General features: G+C 43.3%; 1 protein-coding gene across 1 annotated transcript; it reads left to right on the forward strand.

Annotated features, from left to right (window-relative positions):
• Nucleotides 1–341: 341 nt before the first annotated feature.
• On the forward strand, nt 342–1,963 carry LOC124111682 (uncharacterized protein DDB_G0287625-like). Its single transcript, XM_046471439.2, has 2 exons — nt 342–1,632; nt 1,896–1,963. Exons 1-2 carry the CDS (start codon nt 342–344, stop codon nt 1,961–1,963), a joined length of 1,359 nt encoding a protein of 452 aa, XP_046327395.2.
• The last annotated feature ends 17,100 nt before the right edge of the window (nt 1,964–19,063 follow it).

The raw sequence follows: 19,063 nt of genomic DNA on the forward strand, positions 1-19,063 counted from the left end.
AGTGAACCCCACAACAATATATCATCAGTGAACCCAACAACAATATGACCATCAGTGAAGCCCGCAACAATATGTCCATCGGTGAAGCCCGCAACAATATGTGTATCAGTGAAGCCCGCAACAATATGTCCATAAGTGAACCCCACAACAATATATCATCAGTGAACCCAACAACAATATGACCATCGGCGAAGCCCGCAACAATATGTCCATAAGTGAACCCCACAACAATGTGTCCATCAGTGAACCCAACAACAATATCACTATCGGTGAAGCCTGCAACAATATGTCCATCAGTGAACCCCACAACAATATTATCCATCAGCGAACCCAACAACAATATGACTATCGCTGAAGCCCGCAACAATATGTCCATAAGTGAACCCAACAACAATATGTCCATCAGTGAACCCAACAACAATATGACCATCGGTGAAGCCCGCAACAACATGTCCATCAGTGAAGCCCGAAACAATATCTCCATCAGTGAACCCCACAACAATATGTCCATCAGTGAACCCCACAACAATATGTCCATCAGTGAACCACACAACAACCAGTCCATCAGTGAACCCCGCAACAATATGTCCATCAGTGAACCCCACAACAAAATGTCCATCAGTAAACCCCACAACAATTTGTCCATCAGTGAACCCCGCAACAGTATGTCCATCAGTGAACCCCACAGCAATATGTCCATCAGTGAACCCAACAACAATATGTCCAACAGTGAACCCCACAACAATATGTCCATCAGTGAACCCAACAACAATATGACCATCGGTGAAGCCCGCAACAATATGTCCATCAGTGAACCCCACTTCAAAATGTTCATCAGTGAACCACGCAACAACCAGTCCATCAGTGAACCCCACAGCAATATGTCCATCAGTGAACCCCGCAACAATATGTCCATCAGTGAACCCCACAACAATATGTCCATAAGTGAACCCAACAAAAATATGACTATCGGTGAAGCCCGCAACAATATGTCCATAAGTGAACCCCACAACAATATGTCCATCAGTGAACCACGCAACAACCAGTCCATCAGTGAACCCCACAGCAATATGTCAATCAGTGAACCCCGCAACAATATGTCCATCAGTGAACCCCACAACAATATGTCCATCAGTGAAGCTCGAAACAATATGTCCATCAGTGTAGCCCGAAACAATATGTCCATCTGTGAAGCGCGCTACAATATTACCACCAGTGAACCCCGTAATAATATGTCCATCAGTAAAGCCCGGAACAATATGTCCATCAGTGAAGCCCGCAACAATATGTCCATCAGTGAAGCCCGCAACAATATGACCATCAGTGAAGCCCGCAACAATATGACCATCAGTGAACCCCACAAAAATATGTCCATCAGTGAACCCCGCAACAATATGTCCATCAGTGAACCCCGCAACAATATGTCCATCAGTGAACCCCACAGCAATATGTCCATCAGTGAACCCCACAGCAATATGTCCATCAGTGAACCCCGCAACAATATGTCCATCAGTGAAGCCTGCAACAATATGTCCATCAGTGAAGCCCGCAACAATATGTCCATCAGTGAACCACACAACAATATGTCAATCATTGAGACACGCAACAATGTGTCCATCTGTGGACATATTGGTTGGTTCGCATCCCATATCCGGCCTGATTATGTTTCTAGGTTTGTCAGCACCACATTAGTGTTCATGGGTTTCACCAAAGGGGTAAAGACCTGTCTAAGACCTGCATCACATTAGGCTTCCCTCTCAAAATATAACTGAAATCCGGTTCGAAACCGGCGGGAAACAATAATTATAACATTATTCGTTTCGCTCAAAACATTTCTCATGGAAGCTCCTCTTTAAGCTCTTATAAAACCAGAGGCGAAAATTGTGTGTCCGCAGAAGAGGGATTGATCAACAGTGAAACCTCCTTAGTCCGAACACTGTTTGCCCGAGATCTCGTCACCTGATCTCGTCACTTTTTGGAACGTCGACATAACCCATGAATCGAGTCTTAACCGTATCTCGCTGTATTTAGTTGGACATCAGACCATGTCATAACCGTATCTCCCTGTATTAAATTTGACATCAGGCCATGTCATAACCGTATCTCGCTGTATGTAGTTGGACATCAGGCCATGTCGTAACCGTATCTCGCTGTATTTAGTTGGACATCAGGCCATGTCGTAACCGTATCTCGCTGTATTAAATTAGACATCAGACCATGTCGTAACCGTATCTCGCTGTATTAAATTGGACATCAGACCATGTCGTAACCGTATCTCGCTGCATTAAATTGGACATCGGACCTTGTCGTAAACGTATCTCGCTGTATGTAGTTGGACATCAGGCCTTGTCGTTAACGTATCTCGCTGTAAGTATTTGGACATCAGGCCATGTCGTAAACGTATCTCGTTGTATTTAGTTCGACATCAGGCCACGTCGTTACTATATCTCGCCGTATTTAGTTGGACATCAGGCCATGTCGTAAACGTATCTCGCTGTATTAAATTGGACATCAGACCATGTCGTAACCGTTTCTCGCTGTATTTAGTTGGACATCAGGCCATGTCGTAACCGTATCTCTCTGTATGTACTTGGACATCAGGCCTTGTCGTAAACGTATCTGGCTGTTTTAAATTGGACATCAGACCTTGTCGTAAACGTATCTCGCTGTATGTAGTTGGACATCAGGCCATGTAGTTTACATATCTCACTGTAACTATTTGGACATCAGGCCATGTCGTAACCGTATCTCGCTGTATTTACTTGGACATCAGGCCATGTCGTAACCGTATCTCGCTGTATTTAGTTGGACATCAGGCCATGTCGTAACCGTATCTCACTGTATGTAGTTGGACATCAGGCCTTGTCGTAAACGTATCTCGCTGTATTAAATTGGACATCAGACCATGTCGTAGCCGTATCTCGCTGTATTTGGTTCGACATCAGGCCTTGTCGTAACCGTATCTCACTGTGTGTAGTGGGACATCAGGCCATGTCGTAAACGTATCTCGCTGTAAATTGGACATCAGACCTTGTCGTAACCGTAACTCGTTGTATTAAATTGGACATCAGACCATGTCGTAACCTATCTCGCTGTATTAAGTTGGACATCAGGCCATGTCATAACCGCATCTCGCTGTATTAAGTCGGACATCAGGCCATGTCGTAACCATATCTCGCTGTATTTAGTTGGACATCAGGCCATGTCGTAACCGTATCTCGCTGTATGTAGTTGGACATCAGGCCATGTCGTAAACGTATCTCGCTGTATTAAATTGGACATCAGACCATGTCGTAACCGTATCTCGCTGTATTAAATTGGACATCAGACCATGTCATAACCGTATCTTGCTGTATTAAATTGGACATCAGGCCTTGTCGTAACTGTATCTCGCTCCATTAAAGTGGACATCAGACCTTGTCGTAAACGTATCTCGCTCCATGTAGTTGGACATCAGGCCATGTCGTTAACGTATCTCGCTGTAAGTATTTGGACATCAGGCCATGTCGTAAACGTATCTCGCTGTATTTAGTTGGACATCAGGCCACGTCGTTACTATATCTCGCCATATTTAGTTGGACATCAGGCCATGTCGTAAACGTATTTCACTGTAATAAATTGGACATCAGACAATGTCATAACAGTATCTCGCTGTATTTAGTTGGACATCAGGCCATGTCGTAACCGTACCTCGCTGTATGTAGTTGGACATCAGGCCTTCTCGTAAACGTATCTCGCTGTTTTAAATTGGACATCAGACCTTGTCGTAAACGTATCTCGCTGTATGTAGTTGGACATCAGGCCATGTCGTTAACAAATCTCACTGTAACTATTTAGACATCAGGCCATGTCGTAAACGTATCTCGCTGTATTTAGTTGGACATCAGGCCACATCGTTACCGTATCTCCCCGTATTTAGTTGGACATCAGGCCATGTCGTAACCGTATCTCACTGTATAAAATAGGACATCACACCATGTCGTAAACGTATCTCGCTGTATTTAGTTGGACATCAGGCCATGTCGTTACCGTATCTCACTGTGTGTAGTTGCACATCAGGCCTTGTCGTAAACGTATCTTGCTGTATTACATTGGACATCAGACCATGTCGTAGCCGTATCTCACTGTATTTGTTTGGACATCAGGCCTTGTCCTAACCGTATCTCACTGTATGTAGTTGTACATCAGGCCAAGTCGTAAACGTATCTCGCTGTATTAAATTGGACATCAGACCATGTCGTAACCATATCTCGTTGTATTAAATTGGACATCAGACCTTGTCGTAACCGTATCTCGATGTATTTAGTTGAACATCAGGCCATGTCGTAACCGTATCTCGCTGTATGTAGTTGGACATCAGGAGATGTCGTAAACATATCTCGCTGTATATTGGACATCAGGCCATGTCATAACCGTATCTTGCTGTATGTAGTTGGACATCAGGCCATGTCGTAAACGTATCTCGCTGTATTAAATAGGACATCAGACCATGTCGTAACCGTATCTCGCTGTATTTAGTTGGACATCAGACCATGTCGTAACCGTATCTCACTGTATGAAGTTGTACATGAGGCCATGTCATAACCATATCTCGCTGTATGTAGTTAGACATCAGGCCATGTCGTAAACGTATCTCTCTGTATTAAGTCGGACATCAGACCTTGTCGTAAACCGTATCTCGCTGTATGTAGTTGGACATCAGGCCATGTCACAACCGTATCTCGCTGTATTAAATTGGACATCAGGCCATGTCGTAACCATATCTTTTGCTGTATGTAGTTGGACATCAGGCCATGTCATAACCGTATCTCGCTGTATTTAGTTAGACATCAGGCCATGTCGTAACACGTATCTCTCTGTATTAAGTCGCACATCAGGCCATATCGTAAACGTATTTCGCTGTATTAAATTGGACATCAGACCATGTCATAACCGTATCTTGCTGTATTAAATTGGACATCAGGCCTTGTCGTAACTGTATCTCGCTCCATTAAAGTGGACATCAGACCTTGTCGTAAACGTATCTCGCTCCATGTAGTTGGACATCAGGCCATGTCGTTAACGTATCTCGCTGTAAGTATTTGGACATCAGGCCATGTCGTAAACGTATCTCGCTGTATTTAGTTGGACATCAGGCCACGTCGTTACTATATCTCGCCATATTTAGTTGGACATCAGGCCATGTCGTAAACGTATTTCACTGTAATAAATTGGACATCAGACAATGTCATAACAGTATCTCGCTGTATTTAGTTGGACATCAGGCCTTGTCGTAACTGTATCTCGCTCCATTAAAGTGGACATCAGACCTTGTCGTAAACGTATCTCGCTCCATGTAGTTGGACATCAGGCCATGTCGTTAACGTATCTCGCTGTAAGTATTTGGACATCAGGCCATGTCGTAAACGTATCTCGCTGTATTTAGTTGGACATCAGGCCACGTCGTTACTATATCTCGCCATATTTAGTTGGACATCAGGCCATGTCGTAAACGTATTTCACTGTAATAAATTGGACATCAGACAATGTCATAACAGTATCTCGCTGTATTTAGTTGGACATCAGGCCATGTCGTAACCGTACCTCGCTATATGTAGTTGGACATCAGACCTTGTCGTAAACGTATCTCGCTGTATGTAGTTGGACATCAGGCCATGTCGTTAACAAATCTCACTGTAACTATTTAGACATCAGGCCATGTCGTAAACGTATCTCGCTGTATTTAGTTGGACATCAGGCCACATCGTTACCGTATCTCCCCGTATTTAGTTGGACATCAGGCCATGTCGTAACCGTATCTCACTGTATAAAATAGGACATCACACCATGTCGTAAACGTATCTCGCTGTATTTAGTTGGACATCAGACCATGTCGTAACCTATCTCGCTGTATTAAGTTGGACATCAGGCCATGTCATAACCGCATCTCGCTGTATTAAGTCGGACATCAGGCCATGTCGTAACCATATCTCGCTGTATTTAGTTGGACATCAGGCCATGTCGTAACCGTATCTCGCTGTATGTAGTTGGACATCAGGCCATGTCGTAAACGTATCTCGCTGTATTAAATTGGACATCAGACCATGTCGTAACCGTATCTCGCTGTATTAAATTGGACATCAGACCATGTCATAACCGTATCTTGCTGTATTAAATTGGACATCAGGCCTTGTCATAACTGTATCTCGCTCCATTAAAGTGGACATCAGACCTTGTCGTAAACGTATCTCGCTCCATGTAGTTGGACATCAGGCCATGTCGTTAACGTATCTCGCTGTAAGTATTTGGACATCAGGCCATGTCGTAAACGTATCTCGCTGTATTTAGTTGGACATCAGGCCACGTCGTTACTATATCTCGCCATATTTAGTTGGACATCAGGCCATGTCGTAAACGTATTTCACTGTAATAAATTGGACATCAGACAATGTCGTAACAGTATCTCGCTGTATTTAGTTGGACATCAGGCCATGTCGTAACCGTACCTCGCTGTATGTAGTTGGACATCAGGCCTTGTCGTAAACGTATCTCGCTGTTTTAAATTGGACATCAGACCTTGTCGTAAGCGTATCTCGCTGTATGTAGTTGGACATCAGGCCATGTCGTTAACAAATCTCACTGTAACTATTTAGACATCAGGCCATGTTGTAAACGTATCTCGCTGTATTTAGTTGGACATCAGGCCACATCGTTACCGTATCTCCCCGTATTTAGTTGGACATCAGGCCATGTCGTAACCGTATCTCACTGTATAAAATAGGACATCACACCATGTCGTAAACGTATCTCGCTGTATTTAGTTGGACATCAGGCCATGTCGTTACCGTATCTCACTGTGTGTAGTTGCACATCAGGCCTTGTCGTAAACGTATCTTGCTGTATTACATTGGACATCAGACCATGTCGTAGCCGTATCTCACTGTATTTGTTTGGACATCAGGCCTTGTCCTAACCGTATCTCACTGTATGTAGTTGTACATCAGGCCAAGTCGTAAACGTATCTCGCTGTATTAAATTGGACATCAGACCATGTCGTAACCATATCTCGTTGTATTAAATTGGACATCAGACCTTGTCGTAACCGTATCTCGATGTATTTAGTTGAACATCAGGCCATGTCGTAACCGTATCTCGCTGTATGTAGTTGGACATCAGGAGATGTCGTAAACATATCTCGCTGTATATTGGACATCAGGCCATGTCATAACCGTATCTTGCTGTATGTAGTTGGACATCAGGCCATGTCGTAAACGTATCTCGCTGTATTAAATAGGACATCAGACCATGTCGTAACCGTATCTCGCTGTATTTAGTTGGACATCAGACCATGTCGTAACCGTATCTCACTGTATGAAGTTGTACATGAGGCCATGTCATAACCATATCTCGCTGTATGTAGTTAGACATCAGGCCATGTCGTAAACGTATCTCTCTGTATTAAGTCGGACATCAGACCTTGTCGTAAACCGTATCTCGCTGTATGTAGTTGGACATCAGGCCATGTCACAACCGTATCTCGCTGTATTAAATTGGACATCAGGCCATGTCGTAACCATATCTTTTGCTGTATGTAGTTGGACATCAGGCCATGTCATAACCGTATCTCGCTGTATTTAGTTAGACATCAGGCCATGTCGTAACACGTATCTCTCTGTATTAAGTCGCACATCAGGCCATATCGTAAACGTATTTCGCTGTATTTAGTTGGACATCAGGCCATTTCAAAACCGTATCTCGCTGCATTAAATTGGACATCAGACCATGTCGTAACCGTATCTTGCTGTATTAAATTGGACATCAGACCTTGTCGTAAAAAATTATCTCGCTGTATGTAATTGGACATCAGGCCATGTCGTTAACGTATCTCGCTGTATTTAGTTGGACATCAGGCACAACCTTACCATATCTCGCTGTATTTACTTGGACATCAGGCCATGTGGTAAACGTATCTCGCTGTATTTAGTTCGACATCAGACCATGTGGTAAACGTATCTCGCTGTATTTAGTTCGACATCAGACCATGTCGTTCACGTATCTCGCTGTATTTAGTTGGACATCAGACCATGTCGTAACCGTATCTCGCTGTATGTAGTTGGACATCAGACCACATCGTTACCGTATCTCGCTGTATGTAGTTGGACATCAGGCCATGTCGTAAACATATCTCGCTGTATTTAGTTGCACATCAGGACACGTCGTTACTGTATCTCGCCGTATTTACTTGGACATCAGGCCATGTCGTAAACGTATCTCGCTATATTAAATTGGACATCAGACCATGTCGTAACCGTATCTCGCTGTATCTAGTTGGACATCAGGCCATGTTGTAACCGTATCCCGCTGTATGTAGTTGGACATCAGGCCTTGTCGTAAACGTATCTCGCTGTATTAAATTGGACATCAGACCTAGTCGTAAACGTATCTCGCTGTATGTAGTTGGACATCAGGCCATGTCGTTAATGTATGTCACTGTAAGTATTTGGACATCAGGCCATGTCATAAACATATCTCGCTGTATTTAGTTGGACATCAGGCCACATCGTTACCGTGTCTCGCCGTATTTAGTTGGACATTAGGCCATGTCGTAACCGTATCTCGCTGTATTAAATTGAACATCAGACCATGTCGTAACCGTATCTCGCTGTATTTAGTTGGACATCAGGCGATGTCGTAACCGTACCTTGCTGTATTTAGTTGGACATCAGACCATATCGTAACCGTATCTCGCTGTATGTAGTTGGACATCAGGCCATGTCGTAAACGTATCTCGATGTATGTAGTTGGACATCAGACCACATCGTTACCGTATCTCGCTGTATGTAGTTGGACATCAGGCCATGTCGAAAACGTATCTCGCTGTATTTAGTTGCACATCAGGACACGTCGTTCTGTATCTCGCTGTATTTACTTGGACATCAGGCCATGTCGTAAACGTATCTCGCTATATTAAATTGGACATCAGACCATGTCGTAACCGTATCTCGCTGTATCTAGTTGGACATCAGGCCATGTTGTAACCGTATCTCACTGTATGTAGTTGGACATCAGGCCTTGTCGTAAACGTATCTCGCTGTATTAAATTGGACATCAGACCTAGTCGTAAACGTATCTCGCTGTATGTAGTTGGACATCAGGCCATGTCGTTAATGTATGTCACTGTAAGTATTTGGACATCAGGCCATGTCATAAACATATCTCGCTGTATTTAGTTGGACATCAGGCCACATCGTTACCGTGTCTCGCCGTATTTAGTTGGACATTAGGCCATGTCGTAACCATATCTCGCTGTATTAAATTGAAAATCAGACCATGTCGTAACCATATCTCGCTGTATTTAGTTGGACATCAGGCGATGTCGTAACCGTACCTCGCTGTATTTAGTTGGACATCAGGCCTTGTCGTTACCGTATCTCACTGTATGTAGTTGTACATCAGGCCATGTCGTAAACGTATCTCGCTGTATTAAATTAGACATCAGACCATGTCGTAACCGTATCTCGCTGTATTAAATTGGACATCAGACCATGTCGTAACCGTATCTCGTTGTATTAAATTAGACATCAGGCCATGTCGTAACCGTATCTCTCTGTATTTAGTTGGACATCAGGCCATGTCGTCACCGTATCTCGTTGTATGTAGTTGGACATCAGGCCATGTCGTAAACGTATCTCGTTGTATTAAATTGGACATCAGACCATGTCGTAACCGTATCTCGCTGTATTAAATTGGACATCAGACCATGTCGTAACCATATCTCGCTGTATTTAGTTGGACATCAGACCATGTCGTAAACGTATCTCGCTGTATTTAGTTCGACATCAGACCATGTCGTAACCGTATCTCGCTGTATTAAATTGGACATCAGACCATGTCGTAACCGTATCTCGTTGTATTAAATTAGACATCAGGCTATGTCGTAACCATATATCGCTGTATTAAGTCGGACATCAAGCCACGTTGTAAACGTATTTTGCTGTATTAAATTGGACATCAGACCATGTCGTGACTGTATCTCGCTGTATTTAGTTCGACATCAGACCATGTCGTAACCGTATCTCGCTGTATTTAGTTGAACATCAAGCCATGTCGTAACCGTATCTCGCTGTATGTAGTTGGACATCAGGCCATGTCGTAAACGTATCTCGTTGTATTAAATTGGACATCAGACCTTCTCGTAACCGTATCTCGCTGTAGTAAGTTGGACATCAGGCCATGTCATAACCGTATCTTGCTGTATGTAGTTGGACATCAGGCCATGTCGTAAACGTATCTCGCTGTATGTAGTTGTACATCAGGCCATGTCGTAAACGTATCTCCCTGTAAGTAGATGGACATCGGCCATGTCGTAAACGTATCTTGCTGTAAGTAGTTAGGAATCAGACCATGTCGTAAAAGTCTCTCGCTGTATGTAGTTAGACATCAGACCATCTCGTAACCCGTATCTCGCCGCATTTAGTTGGACATCAGGCCATGTCATAACCGTATCTTGCTGTATGTAGTTGGACATCAGGCAATGTCGTAAACGTATCTCGCTGTATGTAGTTGGACATCAGGCCATGTCGTAACACGTATCTCTCTGTATGTAGTTGTACATCAGGCCATGTCACAAGCTATCTCGCTGTATTAAATTGGACATCAGGCCATGTCGTAACCGTATCTTTTGCTGTATGTAGTTGGACATCAGGCCATGTCATAACCTTATCTCGCTGTATTTAGTTAGACATCAGGCCATGTCGTAACACGTATCTCTCTGTATTAAGTCGCACATCAGGCCATATCGTAAACGTATTTCGCTGTATTTAGTTGGACATCAGGCCATGTCAAAACCGTATCTCGCTGCATTAAATTAGACATCAGACCTTGTCGTAAAAAATTATCTCGCTGTATGTACTTGGACATCAGGCCATGTCGTAAACGTATCTCGCTGTATTTAGTTGGACATCAGGCACAACCTTACCATATCTCGCTGTATTTACTTGGACAACAGGCCATGTCGTAATCGTATCTCACTGTATTAAATTGGACAACAGACCATGTCGTAACCATATCTCGCTGTATTTAGTTGGACATCAGACCATGTCGTAAACGTATCTCGCTGTATTTAGTTCGACATCAGACCATGTCGTAACCGTATCTCGCTGTATTTAGTTGGACATCAGACCATGTCGTAACCGTATCTCGCTGTATGTAGTTGGACATCAGGCCATGTCGTAAACGTATCTCGCTGTATTTAGTTGGACATCAGGACACGTCGTTACTGTATCTCGCCGTATTTACTTGGACATCAGGCCATGTCGTAAACGTATCTCGCTATATTAAATTAGACATCAGACCATGTCGTAACCGTATCTCGCTGTATATAGTTGGACATCAGGCCATGTTGTAACCGTATCTCACTGTATGTAGTTGGACATCGGGCCTTGTCGTAAACGTATCTCGCTGTATTAAATTGGACATCAGACCTTGTCTTAAACGTATCTCGCTGTATGTAGTTGGGCATCAGGCCTTGTCGTTAATGTATGTCACTGTAAGTATTTGGACATCAGGCCATGTCATAAACATATCTCGCTGTATTTAGTTGGACATCAGGCCACATCGTTACCGTATCTCGCTGTATTTAGTTGGACATCAGGCCATGGCGTAACCGTATCTCGCTGTATTAAATTGGACATCAGGCCATGTCGTAACCGTATCTCGCTGTATTAAATTGGACATCAGACCATGTCGTAACCGTATCTCGCTGTATTTAGTTGGACATCAGGCGATATCGTAACCGTACCTCGCTGTATTTAGTTGGACATCAGGCCTTCTCATTACCGTATCTCACTGTATGTAGTTGTACATCAGGCCATGTCGTAAATGTATCTCGCTGTATTAAATTGGACATCAGACCATGTCGTAACCGTATCTCGCTGTATTAAATTGGACATCAGACCATGTCGTAACCGTATCTCGTTGTATTAAATTAGATATCAGGCTATGTCATAACCATATATCGTTGTATTAAGTCGGACATCAGGCCACGTCGTAATCGTATTTTGCTGTATTTAGTTGGACATCAGGCCATGTCACAACCGTATCTTGCTGTATTAAATTGGACATCAGGCCATGTCGTAACTGTTTCTCACTGTATGTAGTTGTACATCAGGCAATGTCGTGATCGTATCTCGCTGTAAGTAGTTGGTGATCAGACCATGTCGCAAACATATCTTGCTCTAAGTAGTTAGGCATCAGGCCATGTCGTAAACATATCTCGCTGTATGTAGTTAGACATCATGCCATGTCGTAACCGTATCTCGCTGTATTGAGTTGGACATCAGCAAATATCGTAACCATATCCCGCTGTATTTAGTTGGACATCAGCAAATGTCGTAACCATATCTCGCTGTATTAAATTAGACATCAGACCTTGTCGTAACCGTATCTCGCTGTATTAAATTGGACATCAGACCTTGTCGTAAACGTATCTCACTGTATGTAACTGGACATCAGGCGATGTTGTTAACGTATCTCGCTGTATGTATTTGGACATCAGACCATGTCGTAAACGTATCTCGCTGTATTAAATTGGACATCAGACCATGTCGTAACCGTATCTCGCTGTATTAAATTAGACATCAGACCATGTCGTAACCGTATCTCGCTGCATTAAATTGGACATCAGACCTTGTCGTAAACGTATTTTGCTGTATGTAGTTGGACATCAGGCCATGTCGTTAACATATCTCGCTGTAAGTATTTGGACATAAGGCCATGTCGTAAACGTATCTCGCTGTATTTAGTTGGACATCAGGCCATGTTGTAACCATATCTCGCTGTATGTAGTTGGACATCAGGCCTTGTCGTAAACGTATCTCGCTGTATTAAATTGGACATCAGACCTTGTCGTAAACGTATCTCGCTGTATGTAGTTGGACATCAGGCAATGTCATAAACATATCTCGCTGTATTAAATTGGACATCAGGCCATGTTGTAACCGTATCTCGCTGTATTAAATTGGACATCAGACCATGTCGTAACCGTATCTCGCTGTATTTAGTTGGACATCAGGCGATGTTGTAACCGTACCTCGCTGTATTTAGTTGGAGAACAGGCCTTGTCGTAACCGTATCTCACTGTATGTAGTTGTACATCAGGCCATGTCGTAAACGTATCTCGCTGTATTAAATTGGACAACAGACCTTGTCATAACCGCATCTCGCTGTATGTAGTTAGACATCAAGCCATGTCGTAACAGTAGCTCGCTGTATTAAGTCGGACATCAGGCCATGTCGTAAACGTATTTCGCTGTATGTAGTTGGACATCAGGCCATGTCACAACCGTATCTCGCTGTATTAAATTGGACATCAGGCCATGTCGTAATCGTATCTCGCTGTATTTAGTTGGACATCAGGCCTTTTCGTACCTGTATCTCGCTGTAAGTAGTTAGGGATCAGGCCATTTCTTAAACTTATCTCGCTGTATGTAGTGAGACATCAGACCATGTCATAACCGTATCTCGCTGTTTGTAGTTAGACATCAGGCCATGTCGTAACAGTATCTCGCTGTATTAAGTCGGACATCAGGCCATGTCGTAAACGTATTTCGCTGTATTAAGTCGGACATCAGGCCAAGTCGTAAACGTATTTCGTTGTATTTAGTTGGACATCAGGCCATGTCACAACCGTATCTAACTGTATTAAATTGGACATCAGGCCATATCATAATCGTATCTCGCTGTATGTAGTTGTACATCAGGCCATGTCGTAAAGGTATCTCGCTGTAAGTAGTTAGACATCAGGCCATGTTGTAACCCATATCTCGCCGTATTCATTTGGACATCAGACCTTGTCATAACCATATCTCACTGTATTAAATTGGACATCAGACCATGTCGTAACCATATCTCGCTGTATTTAGTTGGACATCAGACCATGTCGTAACCGTATCTCGCTGTATTTAGTTGGACATCAGGCCATGTCGTAACCGTATCTCACTGTATGTAGTTGTACATCAGGCCATGTCGTAAACGTATCTCGCTGTATTAAATTGGACATCAGACCATGTCATAACCGCATCTCGCTGTATGTAGTTAGACATCAGGCCATGTCGTAACAGTATCTCGCTGTATTAAGTCGGACATCAGGCCATGTCGTAAACATATTTCGCTGTATGTAGTTGGACATCGACCATGTCACCACCGTATCACGCAGTATTAAATTGGACATCAGTCCAAGTCGTAATCGTATCTCGCTGTATGTAGTTGTACATCAGGCCTTGTCATAAACGTATTTCGCTGTATGTAGTTGGACATCAGGCCATGTCACAACTGTATCTCGCTGTATTAAATTGGACATCAGGCCATGTCGTAATCGTATCTCGCTGTATGTAGTTGTACATCAGGCCATGTCGTAAACGTATATCGCTGTAAGTAGTTAGACATCAGGCCATGTTGTAACCCATATCTCGCCGTATTCTTTTGGACATCAGACCTTGTCGTAACCGTATCTCGTTGTATTAAATTGGACATCAGACCATGTCGTAACCGTATCTCGCTGTATTTAGTTGGACATCAGGCCTTTTCGTAACCGTCTCTCGCTGTAAGTAGTTAGGCATCAGGCCATTTCGTAAACATATCTCGCTGTATGTAGTGAGACATCAGACCATGTCATAACCGTATCTCGCTGTATGTAGTTAGACATCAGGCCATGTCGTAACAGTATCTCGCTGTATTAAGTCGGACATCAGGCCAAGTCGTAAACGTATTTCGCTGTATTAAGTCGGACATCAGGCCACATCGTTACCGTATCTCGCTGTATGTAGTTGTACATCTGACCATGTCGTAAAGGTATCTCGCTGTAAGTAGTTAGACATCAGGCCATGTTGTAACCCATATCTCGCCGTATTCATTAGGACATCAGACCATGTCGTAACCGTATCTCGCTGTATTTAGTTGGACATCAGGCTTTTTCGTAACCGTATCTCACTCTATGTAATTGTACATCAGGCCATGTCGAAAACGTATCTCGCTGTATTAAATTGGACATCAGACCATGTCGTAACTGTATCTCGATGTATTAAATTGGACAACAGACCTTGTCGTAACCATATCTCGCTGTATGTAATTGCACATCAAGTCATAACGTATCTCGCTGTAAGTAGTTAGGCATCAGGCCATTTAGTAAACGTATCTCGCTGTATGTATTGAGACATCAGGCCATGTCGTAACCGTATCTCGCTGTAAGTAGTGAGACATCAGGCCATTTCTTAACCGTATCTCGCTGTATGTAGTGAGACATCAGGCCATGTCGTAACCGTATCTCGCTGTATGTAGTGAGACATCATGCCATTTCGTAAACGTATCTCGCTGTATTAAGTCGGACATCAGACCATGTCGTAAACAGATTTCGCTGTATTTAGTTGGACATCAGGCCATGTCACAACCGTATCTCGCTGTATTAAATTGGACATCAGACCATGTCGTAACTGTATCTCGCTGTATTAAATTGGACAACAGACCTTGTCGTAAACGTATCTCGCTGTATGTAATTGGACATCAGGCCATGTCATAACGTATCTCACTGTAAGTAGTTAGGCATCAGGCCATTTCGTAAACGTATCTCGCTGTATATATTGAGACATCAGGCCATGTCGTAACCGTATCTCGCTGTATGTAGTGAGACATCAGGCCATTTCGTAACCTTATCTCGCTGTATGTAGTGAGACATCAGGCCATGTCATAACCGTATCTCGCTGTATGAAGTGAGACATCAGGCCATTTCGTAACCGTATCTCGCTGTATGTAGTGAGACATCAGGCCAATTCGTAACCGTATCTCGCTGTATGTAGTGAGACATCAGGCCATTTCGTAAACGTATCTCGCTGTATGTAGTGAGACATCAGGCCATGTCGTAAACGTATCTCGCTGTATTAAGTCGGACGTCAGGCCATGTCGTAAACAGAGTTCGCTGTATTTAGTTGGACATCAGGCCAAGTCGTAACCATATCTCGCTGTATGTAGTGAGCCACAGGCCATTTCGTAAACGTATCTCGCTGTATGTAGTGAGACATCAGGCCATGTCGTTACCGTATCTCGCCGTACTTAGTTGGACATCAGACTATGTCGTAACCGTATCTCGCTGTATGAAATTGGATATCAGACTATGTCGTAACCGTATCTCGCTGTATCTAGTTGGACATCAGGCCATGTCATAACTCTATATCGCGCTGTATTAAGTGAGACATCCGGTCATGTCGTAAACGTATCTCGCTGTAAGTAGTTGTACACCAGGCCATGTCATAACCGTATCTCGCTGTATTAAGTGAGACATCAGGCCATGTCGTAAACGTATTTCGCTGTATTAAATTGGACATCAGACCATGTCGTAACACGTATCTCGCTGTATTTAGTTGGACATCAGGCCATGTCCAAACCGTATCTCGCTGTATTAAGTCAGACATCAGGCCACGTCGTAAAGGTATCTCGCTGTATGTAGTGAGACATCAGACCATGTTGTAATCGTATCTCGCTGTATTTTGTTGGACATCAGGCCATGTCGTAACCATATCTCACTGTATTTAGTTGGACATCAGGCCATGTCATAACGCTATATAGCGCTGTATTAAGTGAGACGTCAGGCCATGTCATAACCGTATCTCACTGTATTAAATTGGACATCAGGTTATGTCGTAAACGTATCTCGCTGTATTAAGTCAGACATCAGGCCTTGTCGTAAACGTATCTCGCTGTATGTAATGAGACATCTGACCATGTCGTAACCGTATCTCGCTGTATTTAGTTGGACATCAGGCCATATCATAACGCTATATCGCGCTGTATTAAGTGAGACATCAGGCCATGTCGTAACCGTATCTCACTGTATTAAAGTGGACATCAGACCATGTCGTAACCGTATCTCGCTGTATTTAGTTGGACATCAGGCCATGTCCAAACCGTATCTCGCTGTATTAAGTCAGACATCAGGCCATGTCATAAAGGTATCTCGCTGTATGTAGTGAGACATCAGACCATGTTGTAACCGTATCTCACTGTATTAAATTGAACATCAGACCATGTCGTAACCGTATCTCGCTGTATTCAGTTGGACATCAGGCCATGTCCAAACCGTATCTCGCTGTATTAAGTCAGACATCAGGCCATGTCGTAAAGGTATCTCGCTGTATGTAGTGAGACATCAGACCATGTTGTAATCGTATCTCGCTGTATTTTGTTGAACATCAGGCCATGTCGTAACCATATCTCACTGTATTTAGTTGGATATCAGGCCATGTCATAACGCTATATCTCACTGTATTAGGTTGGACATCAGGCCATGTCGTAAACGTGTCTCGCTGTATTAAGTCGGACATCAGGCCTTGTCGTAAACGTATCTCGCTGTATGTAGTGAGACTTCAGACCATGTCGTAACACGTATCTCGCTGTATTTATTTGGACATCAGGCCCTGTCGTAACCGTATCTCGCTGTATTAAGTCAGACATCAGGCCTTGTCGTAAACGTAACTCGCTGTATGTAGTGAGACATCTGACCATGTCGAACCGTATCTCGCTGTATTTTGTTGGAGATCAGGCCATGTCGTAACCATATCTCGCTGTATTTAGTTGGACATCAGGCCACATCATAACGCTATATCGCGCTGTATTAAGTGAGACATCAGGCCATGTCGTAACCGTATCTCACTGTATTAAATTGGACATCAGGCCATGTCGTAAACGTGTCTCGCTGTATTAAGTTGGACATCAGGCTATATCGCGCTGTATTAAGTGAGACATCAGGCCATGTCGTAACCGTATCTCACTGTATTAAAGTGGACATCAGACCATGTCGTAACCGTATCTCGCTGTATTTAGTTGGACATCAGGCCATGTCCAAACCGTATCTCGCTGTATTAAGTCAGACATCAGGCCATGTCGTAAAGGTATCTCGCTGTATGTAGTGAGACATCAGACCATGTTGTAATCGTATCTCGCTGTATTTTGTTGGACATCAGGCCATGTCGTAACCATATCTCACTGTATTTAGTTGGACATCAGGCCATGTCATAACGCTATATCTCACTGTATTAAGTTGGACATCAGGCCATGTCGTAAACGTATCTCGCTGTATGTAGTGAGACATCAGACCATGTTGTAATCGTATCTCGCTGTATTTTGTTGGACATCAGGCCATGTCGTAACCATATCTCACTGTATTTAGTTGGACATCAGGCCATGTCATAACGCTATATCTCACTGTATTAAGTCGGACATCAGGCCTTGTCGTAAACGTATCTCGCTGTATGTAGTGAGACATCAGACCATGTCGTAACCGTATCTCGCTGTATTTTGTTTGAGATCAGGCCATATCATAACGATATATCGCGCTGTATTAAGTGAGACATCAGGCCATGTCGTAAACGTATCTCACTGTATTAAATTAGACATCAGGCCATGTCGTAACCATATCTCACTGTATTTAGCTGGACATCAGGCCATATCATAATGCTATATCGCGCTGTATTAAATGAGACATCAGGCCATGTCGTAACCGTATCTCACTGTATTAAATTGGACATCAGGCCATGTCGTAAACGTATCTCGCTGTATTAAGTTGGACATCAGGCCATATCATAACGCTATATCGCGCTGTATTAAGTGAGACATCAGGCCATGTCGTAACCATATCTCACTGTATTAAATTGGACATCAGGCCATGTCGTAAACGTATCTCGCTGTATTTAGTTGGACATCAGGCCATATCATAACGCTATATCGTGCTGTATTAAGTGAGACATCAGGCCATGTCGTAACCATATCTCACTGTATTAAATTGGACATCAGGCCATGTCGTAAACGTATCTCGCTGTATTAAGTTGGACATCAGGCCATGTCGTAAATGTATCTCACTGTATTAAGTCGGACATCAGGCCTTGACGTAAACGTATCTCGCTGTATGTAGTGAGACATCAGACCATGTCGTAACACGTATCTCGCTGTATTTATTTGGACATCAGGCCCTGTCGTAACCGTATCTCGCTGTATTAAGTCAGACATCAGGCATTGTCGTAAACGTATCTCACTGTAT

This window comes from Haliotis rufescens, unplaced genomic scaffold, assembly GCF_023055435.1.
Source record: "Haliotis rufescens isolate VD_foot unplaced genomic scaffold, xgHalRufe1.0.p SCAF_12, whole genome shotgun sequence".
NCBI classification, from domain to species: domain Eukaryota; kingdom Metazoa; phylum Mollusca; class Gastropoda; order Lepetellida; family Haliotidae; genus Haliotis; species Haliotis rufescens.